This window comes from Cupressus sempervirens, chromosome 5, assembly GCF_028749045.1.
Source record: "Cupressus sempervirens isolate cs-2001-9-10 chromosome 5, ASM2874904v1, whole genome shotgun sequence".
In the NCBI taxonomy this organism is placed as follows: domain Eukaryota; kingdom Viridiplantae; phylum Streptophyta; class Pinopsida; order Cupressales; family Cupressaceae; genus Cupressus; species Cupressus sempervirens.
Genome location: NC_143122.1, coordinates 189,288,400 through 189,311,261, shown reverse-complemented (window position 1 = coordinate 189,311,261; position 22,862 = coordinate 189,288,400). Strand labels below are relative to the sequence as shown.

General features: G+C 34.1%; 1 protein-coding gene across 1 annotated transcript; it reads left to right on the top strand.

Moving 5' to 3' along the window:
* The first annotated feature begins 21,043 nt into the window (after positions 1–21,043).
* On the top strand, positions 21,044–22,542 carry LOC149555041 (myb-related protein Hv1-like). The gene is made up of 3 exons (XM_089833574.1): positions 21,044–21,231; positions 21,308–21,425; positions 22,063–22,542. Exons 1-3 carry the CDS (start codon positions 21,117–21,119, stop codon positions 22,415–22,417), a joined length of 588 nt encoding a protein of 195 aa, XP_089689700.1. The 5' UTR covers positions 21,044–21,116; the 3' UTR covers positions 22,418–22,542.
* The last annotated feature ends 320 nt before the right edge of the window (positions 22,543–22,862 follow it).

Below are 22,862 nucleotides of genomic sequence, written 5' to 3'. Positions count from 1 at the left end.
GGTTATCGCTAGATACAATATACATTCAGGATCCAAGATCTAGCTTTAAATTTTCACTTCCAGACACAAATTCAACAAACTTTTTTAGTCCTCTGAAATCTCCCCCAAAATCTCTCTAACATCTCTTTGCCTAACTCTAAGCCTAAACACCCTATTTATGCTTGCCAACATGGCTTACATAAGGCTCTATAACATTAAAAAACAGAAAGGCCAACCCAAAGATGGTTTTCTCACATCCCATGACAAGATCTTATCATAAAAGTCACAATCAGAATTAATCCCACAAGTTAGCTCCCATTAAGAAATAAAATACATAAAACTCATCCAAAACGCTGACACTCGACAACAAAAAGAACACTTAGCACCTGAAGGATCACTTAGCACATGAAGGATAGCTCAACACACACTGTGGAACTCAAAAAATATTGTAGAGTGAGATGGGATAACACACAAATCCAAATGTTAACATGATTTGGGATAACTTCAAATCAATAAATATTGCAAAATTACTTACATTGGGCAATTTATGCAACTCAAAAATGACTACAACTCAGCAACAACTAGAAGAATGAACACAAATGAGTAGGATAAAATGTCAACTTAGGATGGTCCTACATCATCTTTATCTACTAGTTTCCCAACACTCAGAAGATTGTGTTTCAAACCATCAACAAAATATACATCCTTAGTGTTAGTCTTACCATCAAGAGTTATAGATCCAATACCTCTCACATGGTAACCTGCATTGTTTCCAACTCTAACAATACCTCCATCATAAGTTTTGAAGACAAAAAAATTTGTTCATATCACTAGTGATATGATGTGAACAACCACTATCAATTATCCAATCAGATTTCTATGCAGCCTATGATACCAAAGCCATTTTCTCTAAACTTTTTCCTTTAATAGCTACAAATCCTATTTCATCATCACTAGCACTTACTACTTGTTCATCAAAATAATCTTCTTTATTGGCATACAAAGAATCTCTATCTCTTCTAGGTTTGAAATTTTCTTTATATTTTTTCTCTCTTTTAGGACACTTAGATGCATAATGACCAAACTCATTACAAGTCCAACATTAAAAAAATTTCTTACCATCTTTTTCTCTTCTTATGAGAAGAGCTACTCCTATCTTTCTATCCTCATCAAATCTGCTACCGCTAGAAAAATCTCCTCTAACACTTGTGCTCCTTAATAGATTAGGTCAAATGTTTAGGGCACTAAAAGTTGTCTCTATTCTAGTTAACTCTTCAGACTATCTAAGCTCATTCTCAACTACTTCAGGTCTCCCAAGTAATGTTTTCTTGGTGAAATATTTTGTAAAAGAAATGAACAACTGTATCATTTTGACTACTTACTTAATGGTGGTGTGAAACTCTTTAATATCTTCTAGATCATCTCATCATCTTTCTTTGTTCCTCCTTGAGATCTAATACCTAGAATAATTTCTGATATTCTACCTACCTATCTTCTTATAGATTCATCTTCCATCATTTTAGCATCTTGAAATTCGCTAATCTAACTTTGTACCCTCAATTTCTTAGAATATTCATCACCTTCAAAACTATTTTCCAAAGCTTTCCAAATCTTATGAGAAGTATCAAGTGATTTTACCTAGTTATACTCAATTTCAGTAAGTGCAGACAATAATGCCTCTCTAGCTCTCATGTCACACATGAAAAGTTCTCTCTCATCCTCGGTACAAGTCTCCAACAAACTTTAAACAATAATTTCAATTCCTAATTTTGTCAATATCCAATATCCTAGATCCATGCACAACAAATGCGTCTTCATCTTTTCATTCCAGCTATCATAATTTTCTCCATCAAACTTTAGACTATCCTTTCTTAATATGTTTTCCATGGATCTGCCAAAGTTGTTAAACTTTATCTTCAAGGATTTGATGCTCTGATACCAATTGTTAGAAACAATAGTCCGCCAAAATAACTGAGAGGAGAGGGGTATAAATCAGTTACCCAATTAAAACATTTATCAACCTTAAAAAATCTTAACCATTCAATCAAAGTAAAAAGAAGCCATAACAAAATGCACATACATAATTACACTATATTTTTTAACTAGGGAAATCCTTGATTAGAGGGAAAACACCAGTGGGAATAATTCCTACAAAGATATACTGATATATATATATATATATATATATATATATATATATATATATATATATATATATATATATATATATATATATATATATATTCCTTGTTAGAGGATGGACCCTGTTACGAGTCTATAAGAAAATTCATTGCATAAGAGTCCCCATTAGGACACTTTGAAGCCTTGTTAGGAGTTGTAGAAGAAAAAATGACCCACTATCCAAATAAATTCTGGGGCAAGACCACTGAACTCACAACTCAACTAGTCTCTCAACTATTCCTTGTAGAATAATTGTATGTACTATGCTTTAACCTCCTTCCTCTATCCTATCAACCAAACCAATCACTATTAGAACTTGCAAACCAAGTCATGAACCTGAAATCCAAATAAAAAACCTTGGATCACTAAATAAATCCTTGGCAAAAAAGTTCTCCCAAACTTCGCTCTTCTCTTCTTAACTTTGCATTTCAATCTTTATGCATCTTGTAATGATTCATACATTAAAAAAATTAAAATTTACTTCCTTTATATCAAATCCATAAAATAATTCCCTGGGTTGGCTATCACATCTTCTCAATTAATTATTATAGGACCTCATTAAGAACATGTTACACTTAGTGATAACATTAATCGATTGCCTTGTAACTTGAATATTTTTAGTATATGTAATATTATGATGAGAAATCTTAGCCATGTCATCAAAAACATATCTTCTCCATGCCTTTAATCTTGCTTCTCTGAATAACAACTCTACCAAGAGATATAACAACTTTACCAGAACATGCTTCTGTAAACTCTATCTTAGAACAGTCTTCACCAAAACTTGCATAACTTCCTCCAGACTTAATGTCTTATGCTTCCAAGGTTAGTTTCATATACCAGACACTTATTAGTATCTCCCTTTAACCTCTCTTAGTGAAAATACTCGATGACCTATCCTTACCCACTTGATGTTTTTGTTGTTCTTCTATTAGATACCATATAAAATTGTTATGTAGACTTCAATGACAAACACAGTCATGAGTGCCACATATCATCATGATAATGATCTAATCATGTTTCTAAAATACTCTCATCCTCTTGTGTTCTTGAATAGGTTTTGGAACCTCTATCAGCTTGGACAATAAGTTTAGAACACATTGGTACCATGGTAACTAGTTTGTGATTTATTTTAGAATATTCCATTTTATCTCTCACTTATGTACTTATATATGTAATTTTTTAAATTTAATGATAACTAAAAGGTAATGAACTAGCTAGTCAATATTTACATGACTTTGAATCTCCCAACTTCTACATTTTGTGGAGATTATTGATGTGGCATTGGTTTTGTAGGGGTATTCTTTACATATGCTATCAGAAATCTTGGTTACATACTTGGGCCTTGAGTTAACTATGCTAGACACACAACAATCAATCAACTAGCTTAATTTATGTTATATGAGTTGATGACATGGGTTGCATAGTGTGTATTCAAATTATGATTATTTTGATATAGAAGTATAAGATGCTCCTTGTGTATGCCAAGATGTTTTCATTTTATTTTATTACAAATCAAGAAGCCAAAAAGGAGCATAGAAACTTTTTGAGAAACTAGCATATGATGATCACCACCGAAAAATAGTTAGCCATTAAGTATGCCATGAAAAATTTTAAAATTATCGTATACTAAACCAAGATAGGATAAAGTTATACAAAAAACTTCAATATCTATTAAACTCTAGCTACTTAATTATCTTCATGCTCACTAGAATATGAGGTAGTAAACCTCGCAAGAGAATGCATAGAATCAAAGTTACATCCTTCATTATGAGGAAGCCACCTTCTTTGCTACTATATCTTTTGAACTAGCTCAGAGAGGGGAATATTGAAGTCATCCTCTTGTTGATTACCTCCTTTTCTAGATAGTGCAGTAAATCCATAGTGTAGATGTTGAGATAATGGGTGTTGCACACATTGCATATCATTTTTATATTGTATTATTTTATTTTATTATGTATTGTTGCACCTAGATGGACGTGCAACATGTAAAGATTCTAATGGGATATACTTGATGAGTTATATTATAATATTGTGATAATATTTCATGTAATTACTTAATATTGGGGAAAAGAATTAAAATTCCAATATTAAATGTGGCGTCAATGGATCAGGTAGCACATGGTTTTAGCACATCATTTATGTAATACCACTTGGTGGTTTTGTGGGACTTGCTACTATATAAGTAGCCACAAGGGTAGTTGTAGTGAGAATACATAAGGAAAAAAAGGAAGAGTCATGCTAGACAAGGCTTAATAGGTTAGCCAAGGGAAGATTTGTGAAGGTTGGAAGCATGGCATGGGATGTGTGGATTCATGCTTGTTCATATGGATTACTTGGTTGTGGCTATGGCATTGAAATCTTCCATGGTTGTATTGCAATGGTGTTTTTGGCTAAATAATACATGGTGATGGATCCTTTTGGAGGTTGGGTTTTTTCCTCAATGAGGGTTTCCCAAGGTATATCTTATGTCACATTTTTTTTGGCTATGTTTTCTATTCTATTGCATGTAGATTTTAATTTTGTATTCATTTTTAGATCTATTATAGGTTGTGTGAAAATAGTTATGTTCTTTGTTGCAAATTTCCTTACAAGTGGTATCAGAGCTATGCTTTTATTATTGTCACCCTAGATTTAATCCATGAATATGCATGAGAGGATAAAAGAAAGGGCAAGATATATGAATTTTTTATTGCAGATTTAATGGTTTTAATTTTGTTGTTATGATGGGATGTTGGTAGATTTTGAGCATGTGAAATTGTTCATCAAAATGATTTTTTTTGGATGTTTCATTTAAATGAGGGTTTTAGGGGGTAGCTTGTTGAAATGACCTCTTGGGTAAAAAAAAACCTCACCATTAGATCTAGGTCAATGTTCCCATAAATTTTGATATGTAATATGCCCTAATTTAGCACTGTTCATAGGAAATGAAAGAGTTTTTTAGTTTCATCCTATGATGGCCATCAAATATAATGCATCAAAATTTTCATCACAAAAAAGAAAAAAAAAATCACAATAAAAATGGTAAAAAGATTATCTTAGTAAAACAGTCATAACTTTCTCTTAGGATATCAGATTTTAGACTTCTTAGAGGCGTTGGAAAGATAATTTAGAGAAATAAAACTTTGTATAGGTTTGGTTCTATAATTTTGAAATTTTGTCAAATTTTAGGAGCTCGAGTGTCAGATGTTATTTATTTTGAGCACGGATTAGGGCATAACTTGGGCATATGGAGTCAGATTTGGGACTTTGAGTAGTCAATGGAAAAATCTTGGAGAGCTCTACAAATTAGTCTAGATTTGGTGTAGGTTTGACATGGTTTATTTGGTGATATATTATTTTGAATAGTTGATGGTATATATTGACTATGGTAGCATTGTGAGTTTATGACATTACATATGTTATGTTTGGAGATTTAAGATTTGATGGCATTGTATACTCAGTTCATATTTCATATTGGTCTCATGATGATATCATTATCAGTGTTTGGTTTGGATATGCATGATGACTTGTTGGGTCTACAAGTTGTGCAGTATTGTAAGAAGTCTATACTTATAGGTTGCATTTATAGCTTGGTTATGGGTTGTCTTTGCCTATTTATATTTCATTATTGATGCATATTCAAATTTGTGGCTTGGATTTGGGTTTTCTATGCTCTAAGTCACATGATTTTCTAATTTTGTTTCTTCACATAGAAGGGATGAGATGTTGTTACTAGGTATAGTTATGGCAAAGGATTGTGATTGATTATTTTATGCTGACAAGGTTGGACATATTGAGCGATAGATGCTTGATTCATGAATGTGATCATTGTGCCATGAATTTTTGCATGACATGATTGGATATACAGGTACATCCTTGATGGTCATTGGTTTGGATTCCTGATTTGGTTATGGTGGTATATCTTCTTGCTTGAGGATCAAGGTTATTTGGTTTCTGTTGAGGAGCTCATCATGTGCACTTTGAGTTCTTTGATGGTTTGATGCCTTGGTTTATTCTCATGTTTAGAGGATAATTTTTCATCATGATGTCATGGATAGCTTGGATACACATTTTATTGGGAGCTTGTGATAGTGATGAGGTGATAGTGTAGGATTAGTTCCTAGTTCTATTTGTATCTTCTTGGTTTAGAGATCTCGGTTTCACTTGGTATTGATAGTTTGGTTTTGTGTATAGACCTATAGGATTTTCATGTAGGAGATGGATTTATATGATGCCATGGATGACTTGGTACCATGATTGAGTTGAAGTTTTTTGGCATTGATATATTTATTAAGTGTTTGTAGATGTTAGAGATTTGTCTTAGACCCTGTTGTTGAAGAAGCATCTTTGACATTTGTATGGTTCACTTGTCATCTTCATGGTTTGTGAAGATGGTTAAATCTAAAGAACTCATGTGATTTTGGGTTATCTTCATGGTGTATGGAGATGGTTGCATCTTGAGGACTCATGAGGTTCTTGGTAAATGTGTGGTTTATGCTTTCATTTGGCATTTTATCCTTGGAGTCAAGATGGTTTCATTTTTATGTCATGGTATACTTGATACATGTTTAGAGCTTTGACATGTTATGGTATGTTCATGTGGAGCATGTTATCTCTTTGGTTGAGATTGTAAGATCATGTTGTCATGTTTATGTTCCTAAGGCCATGGTTGGAACTTTGACATTGATCTTGGTTTAGTTTCTATGTATTGAGTACATTGATCATAAGTTGGATACTTCATGATATTTCTATGTTGCATTTAGAGTTGGCATAGATTGATTACAGGTGCTTACAGATACTTAGAGATAGTGGTGATGCTGATTTCTCTTGGATTAGAGAAGTATTTTTTGGGATGGTTGTTTGGTTTCAATAGGAAGTAGGAGGGGAATTCATTTGATATGGGTCACTTGAGAGGAGATTATTCTTAGATGAGTCTTGGTTAGAGACTTGGATATCTTGATGAGCATTCTCATTTCCCACTCTTGGTCTACTCGACAATTTGTTACTTGGGAAGTATAGCCCATTGTTTCTCTCAAGTGCATTATGTTTATGCTTGTCTTTCATGGATATGGATCTTGATCTATGATGCATTCAAGTTGTTTCTAAAGGGTTCATTTGAAATGTGGATTATCATTGGTTATCTCTATGTGCATATGTTGTTTTTATGTCAGTTGAGTTTGGGAGATGGTTTGATATTAGGCATATTCCTTGGATTAGGAATGGTTATTCCTTGGTTTAGGAATGGTTTATGAATTTGATCTTCTTGTGAGAGGCTTACATCCATGATTAATTATATGGTATGGTTTGGGTGTTGTTGAGGCTTCTTATTAGGGTTTTATGGAGTAGGTCATACTTGCACAATTTACTTCTAAAGGTGTGTGTAGAAGGACATGATACATATTATGATTTGCATGGTTTCTCTTTGGTATTGGTTATCTTTCTAGATGTTTGGTTTTTCTTACAGTGGATTTGAGATTGGTTAGAGATTTTGATCACTAGTTTGTGCTCGTGTATGTCATGTGAGAGATGACATGGTTATAGCTTTATCTCTTTCCTTTGTTGGCTGTGGAGAACTTGGGAGAGTGTTGGATACTTGTTATGAGAGTTGTTCTTGTAGGCTATTTCTTTATGTATTGTGGATGTCCTCGATACTGCATGGATTCACTTCTTTGAGATGTTGTGTGTGGATTGGTTAGAGATTTGGCATTATCTTTTGCAGTGAGAGCTTCTTGGTATATATATATAAGGTATTGCTCTTAAGGCTTGTGATTTCAAGTTATAGATTAGATATGTTTATGATGTGAGATTCACTTGGTATAGCTTTGGAGGTATTGATAGTTGGATGGGTTTAGCACTTGTTGTGGGTGCTATTTCAGCTATGAATATTTTGACAACTACAGATACATGTGATTTACCTTTGGATTAGTTTTTGTGCTTAGCATTTTAGTTGGTACAAGATTTTATGATCTTCTAATGCAACAGGTTGGATGGCTCTCACTTTTGATGGCTTTTATGTATGTTCGGTGGTAGTGGCATAATAGGAGGTGAGGCCATTCATGTTTGAGAAGCTAGATACTTTGATATTATTGTGGGTACCAGTTTGGAGCACATGGTGTACTTTGATCCATGATGGTGGATGCGCTATGAGGGATTGTTCCCTTGTTCACTTATGTGGCTATAGATTGACCCTCTATAATGTATACAACAAGTGTGAGATTGTTAAGATAATGGGTGTTGCACACATTGCATGATATTGCTATATTGTATTATTTTATTTTATTGTGTAATGTTGCACCTAGATGGATGTGCAACATGTAAAGATTCTCATGGGATATACTTGATGAGCTGTATTGTAACATTGTGATAATATTTCATGTAATTATTTAATATTGAGGAAAAGAATTCTAATTCTAATATTAAATGTGGGGTCAATGGGTTAGGTAGCACATGGTTTTAGCCCATGGTTTATGTAATACCGCTTGGTGGTTTTGTGGGACTCACTACTATATAAGTAGCCACAAGGGTAGTTGTAGTGAGAAGAGATAAGGAAAAAAGGGAAAGAGTTGAGTTGGACAAGGCTTGATAGGTTAGCCAAGGGAGCATTTGTTAAGGTTCAGAGCATTGCATGGGATGTGTGGATTCATGCCTGTTCACATGGATTGTAATACCCTGCCAAGGGATCCAAAGAATTAACCTAGAATTTCACTAAGTTTGGTAGCATTTTTTTTTAAAAATAGACATGGAAGTAAAACCATATACAACTTATGCATAATAACAGAAGCATTAACAATAACCATTTAAAAGTAAACATAAACACAATAGGTTACATTCTCCATGGATCCCTTAATGTTGAATCACATCTAATTTATCTATTCATCTATCATCACATCCTCATGAAATAATAATAAAAAGTCCAATGTTCATAAATTACATTTCTGAATGCTCAATCATCCACTGTACATGTCATAGGGCATGAAAGGCTTAAAAGAATATACATATGTGAAATAAAGTATATCATCATTCTAAATCTAATCCACGATGCAACAACATAATTGAAACCATCATACATGATACATCATCATAAGAGATAACCATAAGTTAAATATCTAAGTGCATGGTTCCTCCCAATCATTAATAGCATCATTAGACCATTGTGGGTCCTAGCCATCCCTCCGTTCATAACATTCCATATCACCGAGGAGATCATTAGTATTAACATAGTAGGAATGTCACTCCTAAATCATACTACATCATATGCAGAAAGTAATCTAACATGCAAAGTAAGCATAAGATAACATCATCTAACATATGCAAATCATCAATATAAGGATACATTTCCACCATCATAATCATGAATGCATCAGCTACAGTGTCACAAATGGATCTCAAATGATAAGAGTGATAAAGCACTACCACCTGACTGCATGGAACCTAAGTGGTCCACTCCCACCACTCTGAGAAGATAATCTCAAGTCCAAAATAGGCTATCCAAATCACATAGCATAAATATCTATAAGTCCAAGAATCCTAAAATTATACTAACTCAAAGGTTCCAATCACAAAATCGACATGTAATCCCAGAGGCACACAATGACATGTACGAAACCTACTCTGTAAGCAGGCAAGTGTCATTGCATTAATCATGTAGAAGTTACCCTGGAAGTTAGCTTAGGACTCCAGGGTCCCTACTGATTCCTATGCGGCCACTAGTATCCTCTCATACTGACAAGGCATACTATGGAATGCAAGGTCACAACCAAGCATTCTCTCTACTCTCATCCTAGTTTGTACTAGCACTTGAGGCATGGGCAAGAAAAAAAGAATTATCTTTTTAGGTTCATTTAGTTAGTATTAGGTGTGAATGTTTTCACTTATTAAAACAACTTACAATGAGTTACCCTGGTAGCCTCTTAGGGCCCCGGCCCCCATTGCAAGCCACTTCTTAAAACTACAAGAAGATAACCTACCCTAAGCTCATGGAATCATAAATCTCAAAATCACAAAAGATAATCCACAATATAAACATCAAATCTCCATGAGCAACTGAAAAACATCATAGATAATCATGACCACAACAGTTCTCTATTGGCAACTGAAGGTATCCCTAATAATCATCATTGGTTCTCAATAACCAAAATATATCTCAAAATCATACCGATCGAAGACTCTAAAATGGTTGAGTCAAACATGTCACAACATGACATCATAAATCAACATTTCAGTCCCATCATGGCAACTAGAAATTAATTCAAGGATAATTGATTGATGACTCAAAATGGTTAAGTCAAGTGTTTCAGACACATATAACTCAACTTCACTCAAGAAGATTGAAAAGCATTAATCAATCAATAAATACAAACATCTCATAGAGCATACCATCACATAACCATGATTGAGTTTTTTAAGATCAAAAATATGACATCATCATGACATCGCAATCATAACTCCCGAGCCTTTGGTAGACATCCTATAACTGGTCAACACTAGTCAACCCAAAACCCAAAACAAATAGCATAGAGAGTACACAATGCAAGCACATGTTTTGGTTTGCTAAAAACTTATAATTAAACTAAGTGTGGAGGTCTCAATTTTCATTTTCAAGTTTAGATGTTGAATGGAGGAATGTTTTATACATTTTTTCTAACCCATGTATTTGTTTGATAGATAAAAGTTTCACCCCAAAACCATTAGACTCAATTTTCTAATTGTTCTAACATTATATTGTTTATATTAACGTTGTTTAAAAATGACCCCTATCGAGTTCTAATAATCAATTAGCAATTCTACTGAACCCAATATTATCAAAACAATAATTGCATAATTCAAAACTTCGATTTATAACACATTATAATGATTAACCTTAATTAAACTAAGTTTAATTAAGTTAATTATTAATATCTTTCCACTTTTAATAATAATTGACAAGCTATTATTAATACTTTAGATCATTTATCTTTTAAAAGAATGATCCATTAATTCAATCTTTAAAATATAATAATTATTTATAATTAATAATATATATACATATATACTTATATACATACATACATACATATATATATATATATATATATATATACACACATAAATATACATATATATAATAATAATATTTTATAAAAAAATGAAATATAAAAATCAAATATGATTATATATATTTTCATTCAAATTTAATAACATATACAAATTTCCAAACACAACAGTTAATGATATTATTCTTACCAAAAGAGACTTTATTATAGTCGCACCGCCACTATCACGTGCAGCCTCGGACCGCAGGTACTCTGCGAGTTGCAGGTACACTGCGATCATGTAGGTACTCTACATCCACAGACCTGCAGTGTGTGACAACTAGGGGTGGGGTATCTCGCCCCGCCCTCATGTATATATATTTTTTAAAATAACATTTTTTGAATAAACATTTTCCATTGCGAATTCGGATCAAATTATTTTATGAAAATGTTTAATAACGTTTTTCACATATGCATTTCAAAAGTAAATTTTATTAAAACGTCTGTGACTGTATCATTGTATAAAGCAGCATTTTCAAACATATATATGTATGTATGTATGTATGTATGTATGTATGTATGTACAGAACATTTACAATAAGGTCTACGAACATAAACAATTAGGGCTTCTCAATTTTATATATTAAGGAATTCTCCCAATAAAATATTTGTTCTCTAAATTAACCCATTAATGCTTCTAATAGGTTTGACTATAAATTTTAACCCTAGCTAGGCTGTAATATCCTCAGATCTACGCATATGAAGTTTTCTCATAAAGATTTTAACTGACCATGACAATAATGCATACAATCAAAATATGGAAATCCTCAGAAAGCATTCAAAAGACACGAAGAAGATAGGAAGAGAAAGAAGTGGAAATATCATAGGTAAAATCACAAGTATCTACCCGGATTCTGATGCTAATTTGCTTCTCCTCACAAACTTCAGAGCAAGCTCCTTCCTTCTCCCACGTTCCCAAGTCCTCCAAAAATGCTCTCCAACGCACCCCCTAAGCTTCTAGGAATGCCTAAATATAAAGAACTCTCAGGAAGCACCTAGAATGTTTCTAGAAACAACCAGAAGGTGTCACCAACTAAGCATGCATCTTTTCCAACCTTCTAGATGAGTCATAAGGTTGTAGACACCATGTGCTTTAATTGGTGCACTAACTCCTGTGTTGTTGACATAAGTGAAATCAAGAGGTGTGTTTACTCCTAGGCAAGCTTATAACTTTTATTTTAATTTTTTTAACTTTTATTATTATTATTTATTTATTACTTTATTATTATTATATAATTATTATTAATTTTAATTTCTAATTTCTTTTATTTAATTCATTTTCTCAATTAATTCTCATTTAATTAATTATAATCAAAATATCAAAAATCATGATATTATATTAATTTTTTTTTTCCAAATAATTAATTTTATTAATTAAATCTATTTATTCAAGACTTAGTTAATAGAAAATTCACCGTAGACCTTCAAGATAAAATATGAAAACCCATCATAGAACAATGCACACAAAATCAATCTAAAGGGTTAAAATCACGATGTCATCCGACACATTCGGTGGTTAAAATATCCAAATACTTGTCCTATCTCTCTAGGACAATGGTTTAAGGGTTTGGGATTTGGACTTGAGAATTTATCTCCCTTCTCTTATCATTGAGATAGTGTAATAGGGTACGCTCATCCTGGCAATTCAGGGAAGTTGATACCTGGTACCTGCAACCTGCATAAAAACCATGCATGTACATACAATATATATAATACTAAGCTAAACAGGCAATGGAAGGAAGTGGTGCATCATGTAGATCTCGACTAGTAGGTGACTACGACTCCCTTCCTTAACCACATCAGAAATGCCATACATAAGAACAAACACGCACACCATACACATGCAAGTACGGGGTAAGTATCCATAATAAAACACATGTGATAATAAACCATCTAGCTAATCATCATCAATAATTGAAGCAATATAATAATTATCATGCATACATGAAATGTAGAATCTAAATAATCTCATCATACATCAACTGAATCCATAACATAGTGTCTGATAGTCTTGAAACAATGCTACTAATCCATCAACATAAAACTAGTCTAACATAGTCCGATAATAATAGCAAAAATGTGTCTAGAAAGATGTGAACGAGGGTAGGCACTACATGGATTGCTCGGTTGTGGCTATGGCATTGAAGGCTTCCATGGTTGTATTGCAATAATTTTTTTGCTAAATAATACATGGTGATGGATGCTTTTGGAGGCTTGGTTTTTCCCCCACTTAGGGTTTCCCAAGGTATATCTTGTGTCACAATTTTTGCGGGTATGTTGTCTATTCTCTTTCATGTGGATTTTAATTTTGTCTTTGTCTTTAGTTCTATTATGGGTTATGTGGAAATAGTTATATTCTTTGTTGCAAGTTTCCTTATGGTAGATCCTTCTTTGAGAGCATCCCTTGTCCATCTTCAATAATTTTTTGAATTTGTTCCTCTTTAAGCTTGAAAATAGGAATAACCTGCACATACCTATCCACCCAAATGATTCTCTTGAGAGACTCAATAAGGATTCTATCTACTGCCTAAAAAAAGTTATTATTCCTCAATTTTGAAGATACTAGAGAATAGAAGAAGAGAAAATAGACCAAAACACATTCAACTTGATGTTGTTGTAACATATTTTACCAAATATGACATTTTCAACAGAAAAAATACTCCCTAGAACAAAACCAAACATGTTCCATGTATTAAGGGCAAAAGGGCAGTCAAAGAAGACATGAACAATAGTATATGGCTAGGCACAAATAGAAAATCTATTGGGCTCTCCACCATGCTTAGTAAGAGGGAGTCTATGAAGAAAAAGCCTCCATAAAAAACAAGTGATTTTGGGTTCCATTGGTTTAGACCATTAGTTAGTGAGAAACTTTTTCCAGACTTTAGGAGGAAGGGAAAGATTCCAGCAAAAATTGAGATGGTTAAGGATAGCAATATCGAAAGTAAGCATGGAATAGACAAGGTTGGAAATTTAACCATATGCAGAGGATTGGAGTCAGGCCAGATTAGCTTAAATGAGCAGGAGTTTTTAGAACAATAGGCTTTCCTAACCCCAAAATTTTCCAACACCTTAGCAATCATAGAGAAAGCCCTCTTTTGAGAATCTTTCAAGGAGTATTTGGTTTTCAATTTTCCTAATCCATAAGCTTCTCATTAAAAAGGATATCATTAAACTTTCTAATACCAACACTTGCTCATTTCTTGGTAGAGCATCCCTATAGAAAAGCTAAGGGTTTGTTATTTCTTTTCAAGTTCCACAAAATAGAACACCTACCACACTAGATATTTGCTTGTTTTGTCCTTTGAATGCCTCCCAACAAGGGTCTCACATACTTCTATCTTTTCCAAATCATGTCAAAGACATTAGATCCCCCTACTCTAGTTTTATAGTCCAAAGCAAGAAAGTCCACATTCCATTCATTCAGGAGCCTCATCCCACATAGATGTCCTTTTCTTAGGTTATGCCTAATTAAGATTTTCTAAGCTTCTTCACCCACTGAAGCTTTAGCTAACCATTTAACTACTAAAGCAATACATTGAGTCTCAAATCCTTTAGGTCAAGAATCCTCCAATCATTGCCTTTTGTACACCACTCTCATTTTACCACATGATTTTTGAAAGTTCATTTACCATTAGACCAGAGAAAGTCTCGAATAATTTTCTAAATAGAGGCAATCTAATTAACATTGAACAACCAAGCTAAGGAAAACTATGTAGTGTAAGAGGAGAGGATTTTCTGGCACACTTGGATCCTTCTAGCCAAAGACAAGTACATGTTATTCCACTTGAGAGGTTTTCCACTGATCTTCTCTTTCAGCTAAATCCACATGTCACCAATATTGGGATTAATAGAAAAATGGATGCCCAAGTAGTGCATAATATGACTAGGACCACCACAACTAATACTGTACTTACCACACCATAATGGGGGCTTGGAATCCTAGCCAAGAAGAATAGACTTAGTCACCAAGATCTTAGTACCTGATTCCATGCAAAAAAAAGATCAAGCTTCCTCATTAGATACTTCATATTTTCTTCATCTAGTAAAAACAAAATGGTAGTGTCATCTAAAAATTGAACATTCAGGACCTCCTGCCTATTTGGCAATATAGAACCTCTATCTTTTAGGGATAAATCATCATCCTAGAGAAGGTAGTATAGGCCCTCATCCACTAATTCAAAGAGTGCAAGAGCAAGGCAACATCCTTGCTTAATGGATCTTGAGAGTTCAAAGCATTGTGATCTTCCCACATTCACCTCTACAACTACATTGGCATCCCTAAGTAGAGTTTTAACCATATGAGAATAGGCATCTAGAAAACCCAAGGCTTTTAACATCATGAAAATAAAGCCCCATACAATCCTATCATAAGCCTTCTTGTAGTCTATCAAAAACATCCCAATCTCCTATCCTACACATTTTTCCCAATCCATGGTTTCCCAACAAGTAAGAAGGTTTTCCAAAATTTATCTCCCCTTAACAAATCCTATCTATGTGGGGTTGACGATCTTAGGGAGAATAGGAGCAATCTTAGAAGCCAACACCTTAGCTAATATTTTATAAGAAACATTGAATAAATTAATTAGCCTCTGATTCTTTATCAGGGTTTATCACCTCCTTTGTACAGATGTTTGACAAGACTAGAATTAATGCTTGAGCCCAAGGAACCACTCTCCAGTGAATACTGATACAAATCCAACAACATTGGGCTAATCTAATCCAAATTGAGTTTGAAAAAGTTCTATTGTGATCCCATCTGGACCAGGTGCTTTTTCCTTACCCATTGATGAAATGACATCTCTAATTTCACTAATAGAAATGGGAGCTTCCGACATAGTAGAGTCTACATCCTCCAATTTTTTTTTGAGATAATACCTCTGATCTTATCCCTTGCCTCCTTCATAGCTTCCCCTTTATCCTCAATCAAAAAAGGATTTTTATAAAATTGGGTAAACATATCCAATATACCTTTAGAAGCAGTATACTACTTGTCGTCTTCACATACACTTCCAATTTTATCTCTAGCTTCCTTAACCTTCAAAGCTCTAAAGAAGAACCTAGAGCCTTTGTCCCCCAAGGTCATCCATTTAGTTCTTGATTTGATTCTAGCTCCTTGGATTTTCTTAGATTGTAACTTCCTCAGCTCATGCTTGGTTTAAGAAACATTTTCAACAAGAATAGGGTTCAAAGGTTGATCTTGAAGAGAGGCTTCAATAGATTGTAGGGAATTGACTAAGAAGAGCTCTTGGGCTTTGGCATCCTTGGCTTTTTTCTTACCCATGGTTTTGAATAGGTTTTGCTAGGATTGAACGGTCTGCTTCCATCCATCATTAGGGTTTTCATGCTTGCAAACAGAATAATTCTACCAATGTACAATTCTAGAAACAAAAAGGAGGTCCTGATCCTAGAGGAGAGATGAATTGAGGTGGGGAAGACCAATAATGGAAGGGGGAGACTCAATCTTAATAACTTCAATGAGAATAGGGTGGTGATCCAATAGAAAATAGGGAGTAGTTGAACAAGATTGGTATCACAAGACTAGAGGCAATTGAAGGAGTCCTTATTGTAGTAGAACCGATCAAGTCTTGAATAAATCCTCTTATCATCTTTTTGAAAATTTGACCATGTGAACCAGATTCCTAGAGATTGGGGCCTTAACCTAGCTAGGGGGTCAATTAGGTTTATCTTGTTCAACATTTTGGACTAGTAGGGAAATTCATTACCTTTCCATTCAAATTTGAGGCCCCTTGTTTTTTTTTGAGGTCTCTCTACCATATTAAAGTCTCCTACAATAATATAGGGGATGCTTGGAAGCTATGATAACTATTGCCAAAGTTTTACTCTTTCCTAGGCTTCATTAGGGGCATATACAGAGAAAATGCCAGACTCAAAGTCATCTTCCTTAAAAGAGACCCACGAGGCCCTATTACATGGATAATTTCTCCACTTATTAATCTTTCTTTTTGAGTTAGGACCAATTAGAATTGCAGTTGCCCCCTTCCCTTTAGGATGCTTGGTAGCCAAGGCAACCACATCTTTCTAGATACAATTTAATGTAATGCCAAGAGAAAAGACAATTGCTTTGACTTCTTGTATTAAGAAAATATCAACATTTTTAGCCATCATAAGAAATATCTTCATAATGTACTTTCTATCAGAAGATTACAAGCCCCTAACATTCCAAGAGGCAATTTTCAATTTATCCATAACAACCATTATTTATCAATGTTAATTGGGGACTGAAACCCCTTGAAGCACTTAGGTATTTTAGTTCTTTCCTTTTTAGAAGGCTTGGGATTACCACTAATCAAGGGAGGCCTCTCCCTTTTCTTCTTTCTGGTATCTTCTCCTTTAACTAGAGGGACTTGAGTCTTATTGTCATTATCTATGGTGTTATCTGCATAGAATATAAAAGGCTCCTCCTCTTCTACTCTATACCTCTTCACAAACTCCCCTTCTCTAATCTCTAAAATAGGAGCAAGCTAACTCTCCTGATGAGAGCACCCCCTCTCAGGGTGGCTAATAAGGGAACCTAACCTAATACTCTCTAGATTATCAGCTCAAGGAACCTCTCTTGAGCCACAAGGAGTCTCAAAGTTTTCTAGTATAACTACCAAAAAAAAATTGTAGAGCCTTTATTCAGCCTCCATACACTTCAACTCTTGGGAAACTTGGTCGTCTCTAGACTGAGAATCAAGGATATCATAATTAGCCAACTTGAAGGAGGGAGATGTAAAGGATGAGCTAGCCTCCTCAATGGTCAAAGTCTAAAGGGAGAAGAGTTTGACAGTTTGGGAGGATGAAAGAGTAGGAGTCTTCCTTACTTTCCCCTTCAATGAACAGAATGCTAGTTGTTGAGCATTGAGAGGTCCGATGCAACTATCTAGGACTCATGCTCAAGGCCAAGGTTCAAATCCAGGGCTAGTGAAGGAACACAAAAAGCATCTAGGGGTGTTTGAGGAAGAGGACTATCAAAGTCAAGTGATGGATGCAAGAATTGATCTTTCAAATTATCAAGGGTGGCTAAGATAGTTTTAGAATCTTTCAGCCGCTGAGAAGCAAGTGGGTCAAGCAAAATTTGGGTAGAATTATCTTGAGGAATGGTGATAAAAAATTTAACCTTGAGAGGCAGTGGAGGTGGAGGCATAGAGCTAGGTTTTCTCTTTTACGAGAGCTTATCAGCCAACATAGGGTAGTCCTTCCTCTTATGTCCCTCTTTTTTACATAGATAGCAAGCATTCAACCCTTCCATCTACATGATAGGACAAAAAATTAACAAAGGGCCCAAGTCTAACCTATTTTTAGGGGCTTCCATGCCAAGAAAAATGAACATGATTCATATGTTTGAATTAGGGATGAGGGTATTTGACCTAACAATTTTAAGAACTTTACTAAAGGGTTCCAAAACCTAGGGTACACAATTCTAGATATAGGGGGGAGATTACTGATAGTAATCCATCTAGGACTAGCAAGAGCCAAAATCTCATTGTTGACGAAATCTAACGACCACGTAAGGGTCCTAAATTCTGTGTTTCCCACTTTTCAAAATTGCTTCTCCACAATGACTTTCTAAGCGTTAGGGTTATAGAAGATAATAATAGAAAGCCCTTATTGGATCATACAATAGAATGCCAAATGATGACCAATTTTATTTCCCCATACCCTTTGAAACTAGTCGTTAAGATAATTTCTCAATGGTAGGTTAAGGGTGCCCATAGCAGCATAAAAAAGAACAATATTCCTTAATCTATTAACTTCTTTGTCTATTTCTAGACTCATCTAGTCATTAGGCTTAATAACGATGCAAGGAGTAGATATGTCCTTACCTCCATCTACTATAAAGGTGGTTTGTCCTACATCAGTTGTGGGTTCTTTGAAGAATTTGGCTTCAGTTGGAATAGTCAGAAGTCCTTGCAAAGCTTGTTTGAATGAAGCCTTGGTATCTTGGCCAATTTCTCTTCTTGCATGGGCTTTTTGTTGTTCATGTTGATCTGAGGCAGAATGAAGCAGAGGTGGTGGATTTGTTTCTAACGGTGAAGATGTTTCATTTCCATTGAATTCAGCTAAAATGAGGGTCTTTAAGCGGGTGCTCCTCCTTTCCCTAGGCAAGGCTGATGCCATCAATGGCGGTATGGGGGAATTAATGATGGCTCTACCAGTTGCAAGTTGCAGAGCCCTCTCCCATGTATGATTGTATAGTCTTGTCATGTATGACAAGATTTTGGATTGACATTGCATTCTTTTAAAAATTGTCAAAATGAAAAGTTTATAGAATGATCGGCAATTTGCGTACCTCATATGGTTATGATTATATTTTTATTTAAACTATGTGATGGTATAATATGTATATTGTTGTATTATACTAGAAGTATTTATTTCTTTGCATGTTTGATGCAAGAAGGATGTAAATTTCTATTAAATATTGAGATAGTCAAAGGGTGGTTGACTTTTGCACATGGCTATGAGTTCCTACCAAATCAAGATTTGGCTTGTGATAGGAAAGAAAAATGTCTTTTATTGTGTAAATAGCATGTGATGTACATATGGTGCAAGAATTATTATTTTTATTGCAAACTTATGTGGTTCATTGAGTTACCTAGTATTATAAGGAGGAAGATGATGGATTTTGTTTGCAAATTTATTACATGTTCCATTATCCATTTAGAAAAGTGTGACTATCAAGATTAATTGCATGTGATGCATGTGAAGTTTGGTTATGTTCTTAGTGGTCCTTGGATGCAAGGTGTTGTTAAACATCTACTCCCTCTTGGTGATTAGTGAGAGTCATTGTGCCTTATGTGAATTGGTTTTCATTGATTATGTTTAGTTTTATGAACTTTGATGTGATGAGGGCCTAGCTCGAAAAGTTTCCTTGTGAACACTTAGCCATTGATTTATTATGTGACCTATCTAGTCTCAATCTTTTTTACCTTTATTTTATTGGTTTTGTGCCTCCTTCTTGGACTTTGATTTGAGAATTGTGAATCTTGATTTCAAGATTTCTTTGATCTCGAGGTGGCTAGGGTGTGTACTTTCACTAAATAGGGAGAACAAAAATAGTAGTAGAAATAAGAAAGTTAGTGGGAGAAATTGTAGCAAGTTGAGTGAAGTAGAGAAATAAATAAATAATTGAAGATTGATTTTTTCTTTTTAGGGGAATAATTAGTTACCTTAAAAGGGGGGACTTAAATAATTAAGTAAATTATTTTATTGGTTAAGACCATTTGACTAGAGAAATTTGATGAGTAAAATTGATCCATTAAAAGAAATAGATTTGGCCAATAAGATTAGCTAAAGAGATTAGAGGAAACTATAACTAAATCATTCAAAATAATTTAATCATGCGAAGGTATATGAATAAAATTAATTCTAATTGAATAATCACACCAATCAATTAATTTAGATGAATAATTAGAAGAAAAAAAATCATTGAAAGCAATTTACTTTCTTTTAGAAAAATTGAATCTTTACTTAAATTTTATACCTATAGACTTTTAGTCTTTTGTGCGAAGTTGTTTTATTCTTAGTTGACTCACCACATCTCAATTCTTATTAAACACACACACTCTACGCGTATAGCCCGAAAATGCACTTATTTTACATTGCTTTTTCTAACTTTTGAAAAAATTAACAAAGTCCTCTCCTTCGTATGAAAGTGCATTTTCGTGGCTGTATAGACGTTGCCCACACTCTACTAGCTCCAAATTAATATCTATCACATATATCTGACATGAATAACAATCAACATACAACGCTAATAATTGTGATGGGACATGCTTGTTGATAATTTTATTCCTCGAGTTCTTCAACATAAGCCCTTTTTAATTTCTTTTTAGCACCACTTTACTTGTTCACATTTCTTGAGACTTGTTAACTTTATCAGACAAATCTTATCGTACCAACATGGAGAGATGTCCTTGCTGCGGAAGGGCATGGAGTAAACAAGAAGATGACCGCCTCTTTAACCACATTCAAGCCCATGGGGAAGCCCACTGGCCATCTCTTCTTAATACTGCAGGTCTCTAATGTCTTCTATTCATTCTCACCTGTTAAATAATTCTTGCTTCTCCATGTAAATCTCTGTGATTTTACAGGTTTGCAGAGATGTGAGAAGAGCTGCCAGCTAAGGTGGATCGAATTTCTAAAGCGGTGTAATATCTCTGAAGATGAAGAACAGCTCATCATCAGGCTTCATGCCCTCTTGGGAAACCGGTAACATAACCTATCTAATCCTCTTTTGTGATTGTCAACTTAACCAAGATCATAGTATATATATATTCTTTGTGTTATTAATTCTTTCTTCTTTGTTTCTGAGCTCTATTGTATTCATTTAGGTTAATAATTTGAGTTTTCTAAAAATTTAACAATGGATTACATATTGTTAGGAAAAAGTATGTTTAATTCAAGCAAACATATAATGAATTATTATATTTTGATAAGTAAGAGATATTTTTTACAAGTCAAATTGTGATATTGTTATTAAGATCTAACATTAAACTAGCTGTTATTAGGATCCGACATTAAACATCTAATGAATTGTTATATTTTGATGAGTAGGAGATATTTTTTACAAGTCAAATTGTGATATCTATTTTAGGATCAGACATTAAATTCATTGATTCATATTCTAAAATGAGTAGTTCACAGGAATTTATTTTTAATGAGAATAAATAGAACACTTAGAACTCATTCTATCTAGATAATCCTTACACAGACGCAGGATTTTTGTCCCAAAAATCACCCATTTCAGTACTACTACAATTTTAATGTGCTACCCAAAAAAAAGTGATTACTTTGATTAAATGTTAATTCTTGCCATGTTTATATCATTTTGTTAATGGCGGTGCAGATGGTCTCTTATAGCAGGGAGATTGCCAGGGCGAACAGGAAACGAAATAAAGAATTACTGGAACACCCACATCAGGAGGAAATTGCTCAGCCAGGGAATCGATCCAGAATCTCACCGACCCATTAATTCTGCTGATAACGAGAGCAGCAGTAGCAACAGTCATTTCTTCAGCCAGGAAATTCCGGCAGTAGATTTCTTCCAAAATGATGTCGTTGCGATGAGTAGTGATTTTGAGGGTTCAACTTCAGACGCCGGCAAAACAAATGAGGGACCTTCTCATGTAAATCTTGATTTGTCAATCGGCATGCCTTTACACAACACAGAAAGAGTTGATTCGAAGGAAGTATCTGACTGAAGCAGTGTGAGTAAAGATACTTCTGAAGAAATATTAGTAGAGTGTGAGTAAAGATCTTTCCGTACTCTGGTTTGTCAGTATACTTGTTTGTGATAAAATAAAAAACAATAATTTTTTTTAGCAAATTCGCATGTTGTTGTTGGTGATTGGAAATTTAGCAGTCATATGTTGTTGGCAACTTGGAGATTCTGGAGTTGATTGGAGTTTCTGAATTTGATTGTTTATCTGTTTTTGAAATTTATTATAAAATAATGATGAGTTAAGAATGAAATTGCTGGTATGAGTTGTTATTTTGAATAGTTTTGCTAGAAATATATATATGTTTTCATGAATACAAAAAGACTTTTTTTATTTATAATCAGATTTTGTAAGATATATTTATGAGGGACAGCTCACTAAAGCTCTGTTTGGTTGATGGAATAGGAATAGAAAAATTGGAATACTA

Bases quoted from the DNA above. Each gene is read 5' to 3' on its own strand.
- LOC149555041 (XM_089833574.1), top strand. From the start codon at position 21,117: ATGGAGAGATGTCCTTGCTGCGGAAGGGCATGGAGTAAACAAGAAGAT. The intron at 21,232-21,307 runs GTCTCTAATGTC...GTGATTTTACAG, and splicing joins ATCTCTTCTTAATACTGCAG to GTTTGCAGAGATGTGAGAAG. The intron at 21,426-22,062 runs GTAACATAACCT...ATGGCGGTGCAG, and splicing joins CATGCCCTCTTGGGAAACCG to ATGGTCTCTTATAGCAGGGA.